The 19440-nt window shown below is 40.3% G+C and overlaps 1 protein-coding gene across 7 annotated transcripts in view; it reads left to right on the top strand.

Annotated features, from left to right (window-relative positions):
* The window catches only part of MYO9A (myosin IXA), a 455555-nt gene that overhangs the window by 344181 nt on the left and 91934 nt on the right, over positions 1 to 19440 (top strand). For 6 of the 7 annotated variants that reach the window (XM_030576852.1, XM_030576855.1, XM_030576857.1 and 3 more), the window contains 3 exons: positions 1055 to 1196; positions 4107 to 4302; positions 11627 to 11746. In XM_030576852.1, coding sequence (XP_030432712.1) covers positions 1055 to 1196; positions 4107 to 4302; positions 11627 to 11746 — 458 coding nt within the window. The remainder of the gene's footprint in view (positions 1 to 1054; positions 1197 to 4106; positions 4303 to 11626; positions 11747 to 19440) is intronic. The other variant, XM_030576856.1, reaches the window with a different exon arrangement.

The following is a 19440-nucleotide window of genomic DNA, read 5'->3' as shown; positions in this document are numbered from 1 at the left end:
GTAGGCTTGTATTAACTTTTCCAAGGACTTTCTCCAGAGCCTCAGGAGGGGATGAAGGGTTTCCCAGCCTGCCGAGTCTCCGCAGCCTCTCTCAGAATGGAACCCCAGACCCACAGAGCACCGCCAGAGGCCCCAAAAAGTTGGGGAGACAGTACTACAAAGATAAATGATTCCCTCCGTGTAAGAAAAGAAAGATCTGCCTGCTGAGGGTTCCCCCATACAGAGATATGGAGGAGAGCAGTCCAGGGCAGTATTATTTTTAACCACAGATTAATTTGAATTTTATTTTTTTAAGAGAGAGATTTTAATTCAGTTTCTGATAAAGCTTTAAAATATAGACAAAGGCCCTTTCAGTTGCAAGCAATTAATACACAAAGTTCAAGGGGCAGTGAATTGACATTTTGCTGTGAAAAAACCATGGGCTTGATTCTTCTGTCCATTTATAATAGTGTACATCAGGAGTAACTTCACTGAAATCAATAATATTGATGTAGAACTGGTGTGGGGTGAAATTGGGCCATGTGATTTTATTTACACACCTCTGTGAACTTTTTTAAAAATGCCCTCTTATTGAGACCTGTAAAAAAGCTTAAATACTGAAGTTATGTATGCAGTTAAAATAGCCCATTTCTAGATGGGTGAATATGCGATATATTTGTGTCCTGTGCATTTTGAGTCACAAGGCTGAAGACAAATATGTCTGACCTTTAGATAACTGTAGGTATCTAAATAATCATGCTACTATGATTATATTATTACAAATAGTTATGTGTATGACTACACTTTTGCAATTGATTCATTCTAGACCCAGTTAGCTGTACTAGATATCTGTAGTTGGAAGCTTCATCAAATGTATATAGTGTGTATTTATATGCAGGTATATGTTAGCATCCGTATATTGCCAAATGCAGCTCAGTAATGGGAGTAATATCTGTAAGCACAGAAAAGAGAAAAGCAGAATGTTCCCTCTTACAGTTTATGGTCTGTCAGCAAGGGTGTGTTGTTTTTTTCTTTGACTTCACAGCTAGCTTAATTTGTTCCCCTTTTTATCCAGTTTTCCACAAGCCACAAACCAAACACTACTGGACAAGTTTAAGCGTCAGCATGAGGGGAATTCTTACATTGAATTTCCAGCCGTGATGGAGCCGGCTTTTATCATAAATCACTATGCTGGAAAAGTGAAATACGGAGTGAAGGTCAGTCACAACAGCTGTTCACTAGCATTTGTCAGTTAAAATGCATTCTAGCTATGACTGGGTACCCATTACCCAAGACTGCAGTGTGGATGAGTGAACATTAACTCTGTTTTATTGTCTGCTAGAGTTCAGATAAGATTTTTTGTATGGCAGCAGTGGTCTGAATGTAAAACCACGGCACGTTGCTGAACTAGGTGTTGGTGTGAAGGAGATAGGCACAAGTAGGGAATGTCAGGCATAGGTGCCAAATTCAAGGCAGACTGTCAGGAAATAAGGCACAGACCCCAGATTGGTTGTGTGTTCTATAATTAGATTTCACCAACCAAGTAACAAGCATGAACTCCTCAGACACTGTAACAGCCTTACCATGGAATCACGGACAGTCCCCTAGGCTAGGGCATTCTGGTCTAACCTTACCACCCTAGGCAAGCCTGCCTCTGTGATTAGAGGGTCCCTTACGCCAAAAATCACAATATGCAGGTTACTCCCAGTCCCAAAGGGCTAGTCACTTGCCCCAGGTCAATTGTACCTAGGGTTGCCAACCCTCCAGGATTGTCCTGGAGTCTCCAGGAATTGAAGATTAAACTTTAATTAAAGATTTTCATGTGATGAACCCTCCCAGGAATACATCCAACCAAAATTGGCAACCCTCATTGTACATTTGATCTCTCACTGAAGACAACACTTGTAGCCAGTCCTTTAATAAAGTAGCTAACGATTTATTAACTAGGAAAAGGAAATAAGAGTTCTTCATGAGCTTAAAGCGGGTAACACCCACAAATGAGTTTCAGCTTTAGATTCAAAAAGATAATAGAAACTTCAGTAATAAGCAAACTCCATATGTCCTGTAGGCTAACCCAGGCAAAATAGCTCGGGGGTGGGAGGGCAGGCTTTTGCTAGTGATTCTGGCCCCTTTAGAGTCCAAGCAGCAAGAAGAACCTAGTTTCTCCTTGTCAGGGATTTTTATCCCTTTCTCCCTAGAGCCCAAGCTGATGGGAGGAGTTCGTGCACAGGTCTCTTCTTCCTGGAAGGGGTGAAGAGTTCAGTTAACAAAGTCTTTGTTTTTTTAATGTCTCACCATGGCTTATTTGGTTTCACAGATTTTGTCGTTAGGCAGGACCCAACATCTTTTGTAGGAAGCCAGCATTTGAATTAGAGAAGGCTTCTTTCCTGTTTGATGAATGGTTACAGAGGTTTACAATGCCTTATAACATGGGGTACAGATAAGGGAGACCAATACATGCAGAATCCTACAAATTATTAGTAAAGTCTAAACACCAAACACATTCTTACAACTCTAATATCTAGCTCAACAATACTAACATACGGGTGAGCCAGACTGGTTTCCAGCTATGCATTTTGTCAATGTTCAGTGAGGCCTGGGGCCTTGGCATGAGCTGGCACCTGGTCTGCCAGCATTACAGGGGGCAAAGGATTTATACAGTTTATTGTGGATGAAAGTGTAAAGTTTCAAACAATGTTTTTTTAATAAATTTAAAATGACAATAACCAGAACCTTTTAAATATAAGCATAGCCCAACAGAGCAGCCACACCTTCTTTCTGTATGGTCGCCCTCCTTGTACTGCTTCTTCCCATCCATACTCTTGGTTGTCTTCCATTTTGTGTCATGGATAGCTTTCCACTCCAAACATGCAAGGACTCACATACATGCTTAGCCGTACACACTGTCTTTTACTGGGGCCTAAGATTGCACATTCAACAGGATTACCCAGTGCATAAAACTAAACAGGTGCATAAATCTTCACAGATTTGGGGCTGTAGATAGTAAATTCTTTGGGATAATAACTGGGATTTGTATTTTTCTGTATGGTGCCCACCTGGCTTAGCACCACATACATCAGCAGTTCTAAACCTTTTCTATACTGGGACTCTCATCCTAGTTAGCCAGGATCCCTCCCCCATTAGTAACTGGTAACCTGTTCACTAGCCACCCAGGTTGAGAACTCTTGGAACAGATGATAATATTTAAAGTTGCCAAACAGTATTATGGCACTGAAAGGGAAATTCCTTTGAATTCTTGCAAAGAAACCCAGGTCTACAGTGCAGTGTGGATGCTGAAGCATGGACTTAGATACACTGAGTCCACAAGCCCAGATCCCACAGACCCGCGCTTATTGTATACTGCAGACATACCCACAGACAGCCTTTGAAACACCAAAAGATACAACTTGCAATATGTTCCTTGTTGCAACTTTCTCTCCAAGTTCCTTGTCTAAAGCTCTAAATTGATAGCTGTCAAGTTAAAATAATTATTCTGCTGGAGCAATGCCTTGTAAACTTAGTTAACTGACACAAACTCCATGCAAACTGAGTGCCTGTGTGTAGAATTAACTTGGATTTGCATGGTATCACCAGAGTTTGGGGGTCATGGTTTCTCCAGATTACAGACAGTATATTGTTTATGGCTCATATACTAGCAATACAAGACCAAATGCATTTTCTTTGCCTTTAGTCATTTTACTATTAAATAACTACAACTGGGATTTTCACAGATGTCTAAGGGAGTTAGGAGTCCAGCTCGCTGAGGCATGTTTAAAAATCTTATGCTAATTATTTTAAACTTGACCCCATTGACATTCATGTCACTAAAAGTATTGGTCCAGATCCTTCTGACTGCTGTTTGGCACCTGACCCAGCTCGTGTGGGAGACTACGTAGGTGCTATAGTGTTTAACAATGTACCAAAAAATCACATTAAAGAGTATTAAGTTTGTGGAGTCAAGCACCAGCTTTTAAAATGTCTGTTTTATTAGAAGTGTGTTGGACTGAGAATTTTCATTAAATTGTCTTGCTTTTGAAAGCTGTCACATGCAGAAGAACAGGGAGGACAGTATAAATAAAAGTTGTCATATTACAAGAAGAGTCAAGCCCTTTTTTCTTTCTCACTAGGATTTCCGGGAGAAAAACACAGATCATATGCGGCCAGACATTGTAGCTCTCCTAAGAAGCAGCAAGAACGCCTTTATCTGTGGGATGATAGGAATTGATCCAGTGGCTGTGTTCCGCTGGGCAGTCCTCAGAGCTTTTTTCAGGGCTATGGTTGGTTTTAGGGAGGCTGGAAAACGATACACTGAGAAGAAAACTGGTGAGTAACAGATATTGGGATCCCACCTCTGTACATCTATGAATCTTAACTATATATAATAAATACATACACAGTATGTCCCTGACATCTGAGTTCAGTATGATTAAAATGTTATTGTATCTAATTTACACATATGCTCCTCTTCTTAATAATGTGTCCAAAAACTGGTGAATTGAATGGCTAGATTTCCGACTAAAGAAAAGTGCGGTACTTTACGTGTTGAATAACAAATGCAATGGACCCTTAGCAATTTATGATAAAGGATTTTCATTCTGATGTTGTTTTACCTTTTCTGTAGGATTCATTTTTATGGAAATGTGCATGATTTAAATTGAAGCTTAAAATTATGAAGCAAAAAAGAGAATACTTTGATTCTTTAACTCATATTTCTTTCACTGTTAACATAAAGTCTGAAAACACAGAAAATAGAATTCTGCTCTGTAATTTTTCAGACTGTTCACCCTTTAAGCCGAAAGAGAGAATGTTCTCCTGTCTAGCACAAATTCATAGCTGTGCGGTCAGCTAGAACGACCTACCCTCCCTCATGCAGAACAGGGAGGGCAGTAAATTAAATGAAAGTAATGGTGCATCATCATGCTGTGGCAGGCAATACTTGACTGTGCTTGTAGAACATTTCTCTGCATAAAGCTATTCCTGAATGACAGATACAAGCTATTACTATTAATTTCTGGGCACAAGAGGGCTTGAAATTCACAACAAAGCTAGAACATCAGCAGGGAAATATCAGTACAAAGTTAAAATTAAGCATTGAAATAATTCTGATGATTTCGAGCTTGAAATGTTAATAGATTTGCATTAATAGAGTGAACGAATCAAGGAAAAATCGTATAATTATGAGAATCCACCCATTTAGAATAAGTTTCTCTGCTCAGTGAGAATAACATCAGACCCTTGGATCAAATCCCAAGAATAACAAGAAACAAAACCAGCCTTCAGCTGTTTAGAAGAGTGAGGAAAAGCCAGCCCTAGACAGAATAATTGGAAAGACACTTCTGACAAATGAACCTGAGACTTTTCTTATATAACAGTACAAGGTTGAGATTGTGAAAGTTCCTTGATGGCAATTGTAATGCTGGGAGGTAAAGGGGAGAGAAGTTTTACTTGTAAAGCTCTCATCATGCATTGCATGAGAGCAGCAGTTTTCTTGAGACCTTATGCCTACGGGAGGGGGGAAAAAATCCCTAGAAATCTAGTTCTTTGAAGAGATGTTCCTGCCTTTCGCTCGTATGTTGTGGGGTGTGGTTTGTTGTTTCTTTTTTAAATCTTGCTGATTCACGAATCCTAGCTGGATAGCTGGCTGGGCTATAGAGTGCTCTCCAAGGAAAAATAATAATAAAAATGCAAACTCTCTGACAGCAAGAGCTATTGCTAACCCTGCCCTGCTAATTTCAAGCCCTGCTTCACCCTCTGTCTTCTGTAGTCACATCTGCCATGTTAGTGTCCCTAGCAGTTAGCTTTCTGATTTCTCACTTTTTAGATTGGATCAGCAACTGACTAAAATTAGACATATCAAAGAAAATATGTGAGGTTTTCAGACAATTCTAGGATTTTTATTTTTTTTCTTATGTCAGGACTAATTAGTATATGGTTTCAGTTGAAACAGCTTCTTAACCTCTTTCGGGATACAGTCCTATAGTCCAATCTGTCTTGTGCCCTTTGCATGACCACTCAAAAATGTCTCACTCCATTTTGTTTTGTGCCTTGTAACATTTATTCTTCAGATAAAATAATTCCACTGATATCAAGAAGACAGAGTGAGCCTTAAACTCCAAAATCGTTTACATCTTAATTTTTCCAAGGGACACATTTTAAAAATGTAATCAAATAATGACTGAAGTAGTTTGAGAAATAATGATGACAAACATGCCAACTTTAAGAAAGCAGAACTAAAGAAAGAGGTCACCTAAAGCCAGATTTCCAATATTAACAGTAAAATGCAGTTTAAAGCATCTGTGTGGAGGAAATGTCACAATCTGTTATCTTATCATACATATGTAGTCAATATGTTATCCAGTATACACTAGCATTGCTATCACCTATTACATAGGGTAGCAAAGAACTTACACATGGCAGCAGAAGCAGCATCAGTCATTCAGTTTATATTGCGTAGATGGTTAGTATGAAGAATAAATGATAATGTGGGCTAGTGCATTTTACATTTTTATCAATTTTTTTGGAGTTACATTATTTAGGTATAAAGAACAGGAGTACTTGTGGCACCTTAGAGACTAACAAATTTATTTGAGCATAAGCTTTCATGGGCTACAACCCATATATTATATATATATAATACACATACAGAGAGCATGAAAAGGTGTGAGTTGTCTTACCAACTCTGAGAGGCCAATTAAGTAAGGAAAAAAACCTTTTGAAGTGATAATCAAGATAGCCCAGTACAGACAGTTTGATAAGAAGTGTAAGGTTCCTGGGTTCACCCTTGCAACAAAGCCCGATGCCAACTCTGTTCACATATCTATTCAAGTGACATCTTCATAGGACCTAATCACATCAGGAGCTCATTCACCCGCACATCTGCCAATGTGATATATGCCATCATGTGCCAGCAATGCCCTTCTGCCATGTACATTGGCTAAACTGGACAGTCTCTATGCAAAAGAATTAATGGACACAAGTCTGACATCAGGAATCATAACACTCAAAAAACAGTAGGAGAACACTTTAACCTGTCTGGTCATTCAATGACAGACCTGCGGGTGGCAATTTTGCAACAGAAAAACTTCAAAAACAGATTCCAAGGGGAAGCTACTGAGCTGGAATTGATATGCAAACTAAATACAATCACCTTAGGTTTGAATAGGGACTGGGAATGGCTGAGCCATTACAAACATTGAATCTATCTCCCCTTGTAAGTATTCTCACACTTCTTGTCAAACTGTCTGTACTGGGCTATCTTGATTATCACTTCAGAAGTTTTTTTTCCTTACTTAATTGGCCTCTCAGAGTTGGTAAGACAACTCCCACCTTTTCATGCTCTCTTTATGTGTATATATATCTTCTCAATATATGTTCTATTCCATGCATCCAAAGAAGTGGGCTGTAGCCCACGAAAGCTTATGCTCAAATAAATTTGTTAGTCTTTAAGGTGCCACAAGTACTCCTGTTCTTTTTGCGGATACAGACTAACACAGCTGCTTTTCTGAAACCTGTCATTATTTAGGTATGTAACTATTGCTAATAGAAAAATATATTGCGAATAGGTACAGCATGTTATGGGACCCTGATCTCAGCTGGGGCCTATAGGCAGTGTCCTAATATGAAGTGACGCTAGACCCTTCAGTTAAACTGTAGTGTCAGTGTTCTTTCCTGGGAGGGAGTGGTTGCCTAGTATTGTTGTGCCCGTTGTTACAATTGCTAACACTAAGAGCTAATTAATGTCTTTCCCTCCATATGTGAAGTAAGTCTCCCTTTGCCAAGAATACTTTTATGCATAGAAGTTTACTTTTCTAAAAACAAAGTTCTGTTTTTCTCTTTTTTTTAATTAACTTTTAAAAATTATTCCAGTATTGAGCATGTCAGTGGCACTGTCTGTTGTGGTGGCCACTTAATATCCTTAGAATGATAGACTAGATAAGCTTTGTGGACACTTTGAGAACACACTAGTGTGGTCCCTAGGGACTGATTTACATGATGGTATGGATATTGAAAGCTTTTGTAACTAGCGCTCTGCCTCCCATTCAATTATCCAAACTCTAGCTACAGTTTGGCTTGAACTTCTCCATAACCCAGTCGGTGTCTCAAAAAAGTATCCCAAATGGCATTGTGTGTTAGAACAGATATAACTGAATGTCCGGCATGGGGTACTGGCTTATATATTTGATATCTTAGTTTTGTACATTAGTCCCCAGAACACTGAGAACTTTGTTCTGAGGCATACTTGATTAGCGAATGCAGGTGCCTATCGACTGCTATGTGACATAATACACAATTATCACAATCTGATAATCTAATTTAACATACACCTCTACCCCCAATATAACGCTGTCCTTGGGAGCCAAAAAATCTTACCGTGTTATAGGTGAAACTGCGCTATATCGAACTCGCTTTGATCCACTGGAGTGCGCGCGCGCGCACACACACACCCTCCCCCGCACCCCCCAGAGCACTGCTTTACCGTGTTATATCCGAATTCATATTATATCGGGTCGCGTTATATCGGGGTAGAGATGTACCTACAGCAACTATTCTCTGGGAATTGTTCGCGGAGCCACTCAAATTTTAGGCCCTAAAGTTTACCTATCTTGATAGTCGTCCTATAAAATAGCACATATTTCTAAGGATTGCATATGTTTGGGGTTTTTTTTAACCAAACCTTTCTAGGTTTTAATTAGCATGAGCTGAATGCATCTGGTGCAGCTGGAGTTGGAACTCATCATACAATAAAAATTTGCTTGTGCCCCTGCCCCCCTCGTACATTAATACCTAATAACACCCCACACTAGCGCATATTCTGCTCAGTTTTAAACATTGTTAAGAAAGGCTAGGTGTCTTAGGGCTTGTCTACACTTATCGGAGGATCGAAGCTGTGGTGATCGATGCATCAGCAGTCGATTTAGCAAGTCTGCTAAGTCGACCACTGAGCTTTCTCCCACTAATTCCTGTTCTCCACCTGATGGATAAGAGTAAGGGGAGTCAGTGAAAGAGCATCTCCCGTCAACATCATGTAGTGTGGACCCTGTAGTTGAGTAGATCTAAGCTACATTGATTTGAGATACACTATTCATGTAACTCAAATTGCGTAGCTTAGATTGACTTTTCTCTTTGGTGTAGACAAGGCCTTATAAACTCCCTTATAGCCCTCTCTGACCCTGCTGTGATTGATCAGAAGGTACAGTTGCAAAGCAGTTTTAAAAGATGTCTGAAAAAGCTGCGTATTTTCGTTGGAGCTTATTTTTTTTCAGTGTTTTTAGGCCAAAAGTCTATTTGCTTTCCTTTTCCCTTTGTGAAGGCCTATTTGAGTTATGCTAGCCATACAAAAATCTCAATCCTATGTGCAGTAGACTTTCCAAAACCCAGTTTGGTTTTTTTCCTTTCCTTCATTCTGTATCTTCCTTTCTTTGTGCCAGTGGTGTCCTGAAGCAGTGTGAACATTTCTGTGCTGTGCTTTCAATAGACTAGTGTTGGATAAATGAATCTACTCTTCACTGCTACCTTTTGAAGCTTTTCTTACTGCACTTTTTATATTCTTGTAGTATAGCTTTTAGTGATGTTGTGTTTATAACTGTGAGATATGTAGAAGCAGAGCAATGTAACTGTCTGAATTTTGTTGGATATGTTTCTCTTCTGGCCCAATAGGTGTTTCTTACGGTGCTGCCAACTCTTTTTAATTTGAAAACTTAGATCAGACTGGGTAAAATATCAATAGTTGAGGGGGGTAGCTCTTTGAATTGCTAGTTTTATAATTAAGCTTTCTCTGTCAGATAACAAGAAACTGAAGTTAAATTCTAAAAGAAAAGCTCACATTTGGGTTTGATTTTCTTGAATCGAAATGAACTTGATTAAAGGCACATTGTCAAGTTTTTATGAAGCAAAGTTGTCTGATTTTTTTGTAATCTGGTGATAAATATCCTCTAGATCAGTGGTTCTCAACCCTTGGTCCGTGGGCCGCTTGTGGCCCAATCAGCACACAGCTGTGGCCCATGTGACACAGAAGGAGTATTGGATGCGGCCCACAGTGGTAAATAGGTTGAGAACTACTGCTCTTAGATTAATTTATTCCACATAAAACATAATAATGAACGCCTCGTTGCCGACAAATTTAAAAAGAAAAGTCTCTGTTTTGAGATGACTTACACAAATCCAGTGATGGAAGCCAGTCATCCACAGCTTCCTCTTTGGTTTTCTCTGTTTTGAGCAAGTTGGATGTGAACATAGATCCTAGCTCTGATAAAGGATTTATATGTCTGACTTTATGCTCTCATGCTCACTCTGATGACTCTGCAATAGCATTCAACTAACAAGCACTATTCCCAGTGCTGTGCCCATTGCTGTTGACATAAATGATGATGCTGGTTTGCAGGCAGTGAAGCAAGCAAAAGAAAGCCATGCTGACTTTTGTTGAATTAGCAGCGTTATAAACCAAAAAAGAAGAAAATGAATGTTTGCTGAATAGAAAAAGGCAAAAATGGTGGTAAAAAAAAATTGGTCTTCAGGCTTCCAAATGGGCAGTACAAAAATGGTGTTACTAACATTAGAAAAACAATAGTTGACAGTGTTCCACTAAAGTGTTCAGATCACTCTTTGCTGATAGTGTAAAGCATCAGCCTTGAATGCTAGGCTTAATATATCATGCTGACATAAGGTAACTTCAGTGCCTCATTACTCCTCAAATGAAACATGACATGTCCCACAGTAATTCCCTTTTAGATGGTAACTGGAAGGAGCTTCCTGTTTACAATGTAATACCTGTATAACTTTTTTCCAGGTTACATTTATTATGAAATTATCAGAGAATTATCCTGTATGCCCACACATAGATGTCCACCGTAACTTCTGACATGAACTCCCAGAGTCTGTCTGTCAGCTAAATTCAGTATGTCTGAAATCTCCCTATTCTCAGCCCTAAGGAAGGCTAAGCATACCCCCTCTCCTCTTACTTATGTAAAGTAACTCCTGTTTCAATTTAAATTGCAAATATCTGGATGAAATAGGGGTAACAGTATGTGGAGCAGGTCAGAATTTGAGGTGGCTGTGCTTGTGAATATATGGGTGAGGAGTTCTGAAATCAGTAGCTAACCTCGGCTGAACTGAAGCAGAAGGATATATCGTACTGTAGCTAATAAAACAGATTTGCATAATCACTACTTTTTAAAGGTTACCTTGCAGTGATTATCCAGATGATTGGGCTCTGGCCAATCAACGTGATGGAATTTATATACTATTCAGTTCACAAGAAATAACCCTATAGTCACCATGCAAATCAGACCCCCCTACCCGTCAGAGTGCAAGGAAATGTGTAACTGTGAGTGGATGCCTGCAGAGATGTGGGTCAGTACATTTGCAGTGTCCTTGGACTCTGGATTGAGATAATTATGTCCATGACTGTGTGTGATGTGTCATGATACTTTATCGTGAGAGAACTGAAGTTAACCTGTGTCAGTGCTGTGCATTTTCATAACTGCTGCAAATAGCCTAGTTATGGTCCATAAACAGAAAGGAAGTGCAACTTTTGAACAATTCTTGTTTTACATGAGCAGTTGGCAGCATTGTTCTTTACTCTTTCCTGATTTCTGCTTATATAATCTTTCTCTTCTCTCCATTTTTTGTTTTTATTTTGCTTCCCAAGGGCATGATGATGCAGTGCCATGTGCGGTTTTGAAAAGTGTGGATAGTTTTAGCTTTCTACATCACCCAGTCCATCAGAGGAGCTTAGAGATCCTGCAGAGATGCAAGGAGGAGAAGTACAGTAAGGCTCCATATCCCACCATCCTCTCTGACATGACACTCACACATCAGGAAATGGAAACCAGGAGCATTCTGGGTATCAAGGGGGAAAAGAAACATGCAAAGAAACTTCCAGTGCAGCCCAATGAGAGCATCATAATCAATTGCAGGAAACCTTACGGAAAGGATTTTAGCCCTTTCCTACTAGAAATTGTTAGCTAGAGTTTTGTTCTATAGAGATCTGGATGGAATAGACTCGCTGGATCGCCTGTTCTTGTTAATGAATTTAAAAAAAAAAAATCCAGTATATATCCATGTTTGTTTAATTATACATGGAACCATTTTACTAATGGTTTCACAGGTTGCTCTCCTAAATAAGACAGTATTCTGAAGTTAGTAACACTTTTCATGCCATTAATTTTTAGTGTTACTATTATCACACTTGAAGCAAGTTTAGAACCAGTAGGAATATTTCTAGTGTGAGTTAATATAGCTAGGATTTTACTTCAAGCTTTCTTCAGGATTCAGTCCCTTTCTTTTTTTTTTTTTTTTTACAGCTTTATTTATATGTCAAACTTTAAAAATAACTGTGTTTGGAGAAAGTGCCTATGTCGTTTCAAGGGCTTTCATTTAAATGTGAGGAATTGTTATGCTAGAAGACCCCTTTACAGAACGGGTGGGCAGAGATGCACTTGGTCTCCATTTCCTTGTCCTTACTCCTCTGTTTGTTACATAATAAACTAGTCCTGCATGAACAAACAGGCCTTTCTGCCTGTATTACTAATTATTATGGCTGGACTCCTATTGTAGGAGGAGAAGGGAGTCCAGCAGCATGGAACATAACATCACCTGCCACAAAGAATAGCGCATGGAGATTCAGTGTTATAACAATGTAAAGGGCCTGTCGCAAGATGCCACGATACTAGTTCACTCTTTAAACTGCTCTGTATATCATTTAACTTTAAAGTTCAGATGCGCATACAGTTGCAAGAGCTTCAAAAATGGAACATGCAATAGTCTAATGTCAAGATTTGCCTTGTTGCCTGTGGAGAGGTGATCAAGCTTTAAAGGTGAATTTAAAAAATTAAATATTTTTGCTATCTGTATTTACAGAAGGCTTAAGTCTTATGCCATTGTATTCCTTCTTCATTTTGTATAAATAAAGTTTACAGAGATGGAGCATTACTGTAAACAAGTCTTAATAAAGGCACACTTTCCATCTAAGGCATAGACTTTAAAATGCCTGTAAGATGTGCCTAAATAGAATGTCAAAAGGCTTGTTTCCACATTGTAGAAATATGCATGGTAAGTACAGTATTTTTGTGTTAGCACTTTAGAGACTTCTAAAGTCAAGCACATCTTTCTGAACAGACTTCTTCCATGTGCTCCTTGCAATGTCTAGCACTGGGAAAGTTAAGGAAGGGTTTTCATTCTTAACATAGGCCTTGTCTACACTAGACTGTTTTCCTTTATCTTCCACCACCAATGGGAAATCTTAAGAAAAAGTCTAATGTAGACATAGCCTCTAGAATTTCACAGTCAATATACTTCTAAGTAACACTTACAGATAATTACATAGCTCTCAATAGTTTATTTCTAGTGTAAGTAAAGCAATTGGAATCCAGTTTAAGATTTGCAAGTTAATTTAGCTATATGAGCAAGTTATTTATAGTTCGTTAAAAAACGGGGGGAAACCTATACAGCACAGAATATTTTTTAACTATGACCTATAATTCAGTGTAAAAATAATATGATGCAAGTTTGTTATGGGCAAGCCCAACAGTGTTAAACTTAAATTCATTTTTGCCACTGGCGAAGTCTTGTAATCTTTTTCCCTGCAAGAAATCCATCTTTGGTTGAGAAGGTGGAACATGTGATTTCTGTTACAGTTGCTGATGTTTTGTGACTTGGCCAAGAGCAGATGATCTGGCAAACAAGTAGTTCATGCAGATTAGCTGCTTCTGTATTTGGGTCTCTTGCATATCCAAGTACGTGCTGCTATTGGTCAGTTCCTAGAACTTTTTCTTTAAAATAGGTAGAGTCCAAACCCATTTAATTATTTGATGCTTGGGAGTTAGATTTTGCTAGATCCATTCAGTTGCTAGCCTTGAGGCATGTATTCCCAAGTTTTAGAAGAGCCTGTGTGCTCACCATTGGTATTACTTGGACTTGGCTTTTCCTGGAAGTTGAATAAAGTTACATCACCTTGATTTCTGAAAAATGGATTGTTTGGTAGAAATGTCTTTCTTTTGAGTTGTAAGCATCAGTTCCAATCACAAGTGTAAATTAAAAAAGTTATTTAACCAGTGGATTCGTTTGTGAATCCAAATTCCCCTAAGGTGGTAATATTACTTACTGTTCTAGCTATTTGGCCAAGTTACTAATGGTCACCTTTTCATTGGTTACTTACTTAGATTATACCTAGTACATTTCTGTTGATTCCATAACAGAAAAGCAGGGACCCTTCAATGTCTTAACAAGTTAATCACAAAGAATAATAGAGCTTCATGCTCTGTTTTGAAGGGAATTATGAAACAAAAATTATTGCACAGTGTGATGTGCATTGTGCTTAGTATCACAGGGGTAGCCATGTTAGTCTGGATCTGTAAAAGCAGCAAAGAATCCTGTGACACCTTATAGACTGTATAGTCTATAAGGTGCCACAGGATTCTTTGCTGCTTTTACTGTGCTTAGCTGTCTCTGAGTCAAAGGCAGGAGCTCTGTTGGTTAATGTTCCTATATAGTGGGTAGAAAGCATAGTGTCCACAATTCTTCCCAAAAGCATAAAAATATAGACATTAGACATAGAAAAGACAAATTAGACAAATCAGTCCAGCCCTTGAAAGGACTAGCATTGAAGTAGGGGAAATGAATCCTCAGATGGAAGGGAGTTTTAGACAATAGTCGTATTTACAACCACAGTTTGGGTTAACTGTTCAATCTGCATCTGCCCTGTGGATGGAGAAGCACCCAAGTTCCAGATCCTTTGTTTGGAGAGTAATTGTTTATACAATTCATGAATAAATTTTCCATGGTCAGAGAGTTTGGTGGCAGGGGGAGGGGAGCACAAGCAAATCAGTGGATTAAATTAAAAATAGCTATCCTTTGTTCCCAAAAGCTCCTCTGTTCCCTGCCCAGTAGAAACAGCACTGCACCAAGACTATAGCTTTACCTAGTATTTTGGGGGGATGTAGAGCTCTAAGCATTTGCTCTTCATCTGGTAATATGTATTTCTTAACTCAGCTTGCACTCATCTCATGTGTAATTTATTTTTACAGTTGCAAGTGACAGATCTTTGGATTAGTAGACTGCTTGGAGTACATGACACTTACTAGACACCTATTATATAAGCTCCAATGTAGTTTTAAGTTGATCCTCAAATAAAAATGTTCTTTTCTTGATTTATGTAAGGCCAAGCTACAGCAGCATTTTGATAAATCTTATCTTCATAATTTCAGCATCTCATAAAATATTCCACTCTTGTGGATATTACATTTCTGGTAATTATAATCTTATAATTCTCATTTTTAGTTCATGCTGCAGTTATAGGATAAACAAGTCACTAAATAAACCAAAATCAGTATTCCAATGAAAGGTCACTATTCAAGAGAGACCCACTGGTTATGAAAGATTCCAACCAAAATAGAATATAATAGATTTTCTCCATATGTTTATAGGGAAAAATCAAGACATTTTTACGATACATCAAGTGAGAACCCAGTCAGTGGACATCAAGATATTATCTGCTTAATTAATGAAGTAAATAAATAATTTAAAATTGATCTATGGACTTTCAGTACTGTAAACATGGTGACATACACAGCCTGCTGTACTGCTGGGTTGACTCTATCCTTAGGCAAATTTCCATCTACTGGGCAGTTATTTTATTGGTAGTTCCTTGTCAGTTTTGGACAGTGTAAAATCATAGTAAATCTGCATCCGACGAAGTGGGTATTCACCCACGAAAGCTCATGCTCCAAAACGTCTGTTAGTTTATAAGGTGCCACAGAACTCTTTGCTGCTTTTACAGATCCAGACTAACACGGCTACCCCTCTGACAGTAAATCTGTAAACATCTTTGGAGATTTAAGGATGTGGTGCAATCAATGGCCAACATACAGTAAAGATACCTACAAGAAAAGGGTGAGGTGCACTCATAATTGATTTAAAAGGCTGTTTGTTTTGCATCGCTTTTTCCAGTATCCTACATGTGAACACCTTGTTGGACAATAGGATTCAGTCACGCAGCAGGAATCTGGGAGAGAAAAAGATCAGTGTATCATGTTCTATTATAAAAGCACCAGTCCACCCATTTCTAATGTCTCCTATCATTTCTTACTGGAAGCATGGCACAGATGTCTGAGTTGTCTTCCAGCTCTGCCTCTTCCAGCCCTTCTCTGCAGAAGTGAGAAGAAAGTAAGAACCTCAAGAGAGAAGAAAAAAAGTCGAGGAAGGCTCTGTGTCCCAGATGTTGGTAGGTGTGTTTGAAGGCCTCTGGGAGAATTTCCTTCCCTTTGCCTGCCTCTCACATCTCAGATCTTGGGTTTGCTGTGGAAGCCAGAACCAGAGCTCCATTTCTCAGGAGGAAGTTGCTGTTGCTGTACATCTCTGCAAAGTTACAGTTCTCCAGTGCAGATCTAACATTGCTTTCCACCCCCTGTCCCTTTCTCAGCAAGACAAGCTACAGTGTGATATGTTTTCTTTGCCTTCTGCTGAAGAGGCTTATTCCACATATCACTACAGATAATAGTTGCAATTTAGGCCCTTGCACTTCGTCTGGCTGGAGCCAGATGGGGTCCTGTAGGCAGGAATTTGTGACTCTAAGGCCTGCTGGAACACTACATCTCTGATTCCTGCTCTAAGGGAATGGAGCTGGACCTTCCTTGCCCTGGAAACTACTCTTTTTCTCATGTTTCTTTATGGGGAGAAGTCTGCAGAGTTTACTTTTCCTGGCACAACTGGAACTGTTCATTCTGTCTTCCAGTCCATGTTCTTTAACACTTTGGAGCCCCAATACAAGTGGATTTACCAAAAAGCAACCTCTGGGCCCAGACCCTGCAGTCTCAGACAGGAAGTGGATAGCCAGTTCTATCTCTGGGGAATCCCCTCCTGGAAGGAGGCTGTGTAGCTGTAGATCAACCTCAATTCTGAAAAGGGGGACCCTGAACCAGAGGGTAACTTCCTGTCACTCATAGTAGCTGAATTCTCCAATCTCCTGTCTCCTCACCTCTCTGAATCTAAATGCCATACTGAGGGTAATGCTTTTGGGAGTGCACTAAATAAGAAATGTTTTCTCCATTCTGTCATCTTGGGTTTGACCGAAAGGAATGGGGAAAAAGTGGGCTGGCATTTGACTGTTCCCAGAGCTGCAGTGAAACAGGGTCTTTTCAGGTGGTTGCAGTGTGGTTGTAGCCATGTGGTCCCAGAGTACAAGAGTGACAAGGTGGGTGAGGTAATATCTTTTTCTTCTGAATATATTCCCCTATGGGTGCACCACTTGGGATGTGTGTGACCCCATTTGCTAATGATCACAGATTGCAAAGTGGTGCTTGCAGGCTCACACCTGCATGAAGTAACACCTCATGCTCCAAATAAGTGGCTATAGGGAGGCATGAGCCTACCACCACTTAGTTCCTTTTCAGCCGCCTGTGGATTGGGACGGAGTCTTCTTCAGTTAGCTATATTCAGCTTCCCACCTTTCTTTCACCTCATGAAAGTTTTTAGTTTCTCAGTTATGGACTTTACCTTTATTTTATTTTCACTATATTTCATTTAGCATGATTTTTGTGCTCCTCGAGTGGGGCTCCCCCCCCACTCTTTGACCTTTTCCCCACAGTGATAGACATTCAAGTTGCCTGTGGTGTTTGGGAGACTCCCACATCCCCTCAAAGTGTAAGATCTATCTGGAGTTTAAAGGTCGGTCCAGAGAAGATAGGGACATTAGACTAAAACTCCTGTTAATGGAATGTGCTCTAGCTGTGGAAGGGTCCGCTTCCCATCCTGTCCCTCCACCGATACATCAGCCTGAACATTACAGGCTGCTTCAGTTACCCGTCCAACACTATCTGCACCCATGGAGACAAAGATGTTAAAGAGAAGAAGGCATTCCTCCCCTACCAGAGAAACCATGAAAAGGGGTAGGTCACCCCATAAGACCCACTCTCGGGAGACCTCACATCCCTTAAGGATACTGTGGAGGCTCTGACTGAGTCTGGTACTGAAGCATTGGTACTGTATAAGGAGCCTTGTATTGATAAACCCTTTTCCAGAACACCTATTACAGCAGCACCACCTGATCCCTCACAGCATGCATCCCTCAGTACAGGTTTCTTACCCTAGCTCTGAAGCAAGACAGGACCCTGCATCCACCTCGTACTAGAGTAGTCTCCATCTCACCAGTCCACAGTTCCACCTCCAGTACCAACCCAAGCTTCAACTATAGACTACTAGAGCCCTCTGACTCCTTCCAGATTTTTGTCTTCTGAGGCTTTCCTCATTTTGGATGAACCTGAATCTCCATTGCTACGGAGATTTATCAGAGCCCCTGCACTGGTACTATCCAGACAATTGCAAACCAAAACCTGCCTAAGTCTTCAGCTGTCAGCACCAGCCATGTTACTTGAGGCATCTCAACTTAGCTCCCAAGATGATTTATTGGACTCTGAGCTCTCGGTATGAGAATCCATTCTGCATTAATCAACCAGTTCACTGCAATTTCCCTCCTGCTTTGGAGATTGACTATCCCACAGAAGTTTGTCCAATAAAGGTTATTACCTCACCCACCTTGTTTCTCTTCAGGTGAGTCATCACAGGTAACACTTCCATCCATATTCTCTCTTTGCTCTCCTTATGAACGTTATTGTGTTTCCCTGGGTTACACAGAAGCTTCACTAACAAGAGGGCTGATTTAGCTATCTTAAGAGGCTTACGAACTGGCTACCCATTCTCGTTTTGTGTCCAGGCATAGAACAGAGATCTGAGAAGATTCCCAAATAGATAGCCACTGACCTAAGTCAGTATCTAACTTATCTGCACATTTTTAGTCTCCACTCAGTTCACTTCCTATCTTTGAGAGACATCGTGTGATAGTTCCTGATTTGCAGTGCAATAAATGGGATTGACAGCATCAGTGTCTTTGGTGATGGAATACCAAACCACATATAAAAATCAAGTTGGCCGCTCTCTTCTTCACAGGAATTAAACTCTGTCGAGAAGATGTGACGAAAGCCAATATGCAGCTTTCCGAGACCTGAAAATGCCCCCAAACATCCCAGATCTGACCACTTTGGCTGTACATCAGTTTGTAAGTGTCAGTTCTTCTTTTGACCAGCACCACCCTACAGGGGCAATGAGTTATAAGGGCCTGTGGTGCCCCCGTGCTCCAGCAAATTCAGGGCCTGGGGCCCCGGTTCCACCAATGTTTGAGGCTGGGTCTCTCCCCCAGCCCCGCGTGCCTCCCCAGAGCATCCCTCAGCCCCTCCGGCCACCCCCTGTGTGTCTCCCCCCGAGCATCCCTGCCTGCACCCTGGGCAGCTGATGGCTGCCCTGCTGCTCCATGCTGTGCTCCCTTGCTGGCCCTAACCCAAACTCCTTATCCACAGCCCTGATAGGCCCCAGAGCCCTCACCCCCCTGCCCTCGCATCCCAACCCTCCACCCCAGCCCTGAGCCCCCACCTGCACGGTGAATCCCTCATCCATGACCCCACGCCACAGCCC

Source organism: Gopherus evgoodei, chromosome 10 (assembly GCF_007399415.2).
Source record: "Gopherus evgoodei ecotype Sinaloan lineage chromosome 10, rGopEvg1_v1.p, whole genome shotgun sequence".
Lineage (NCBI taxonomy): Eukaryota > Metazoa > Chordata > Testudines > Testudinidae > Gopherus > Gopherus evgoodei.
The sequence above is the reverse complement of the archived record's forward strand: the minus strand, read 5'-3'. Positions and strand labels throughout refer to the sequence as shown.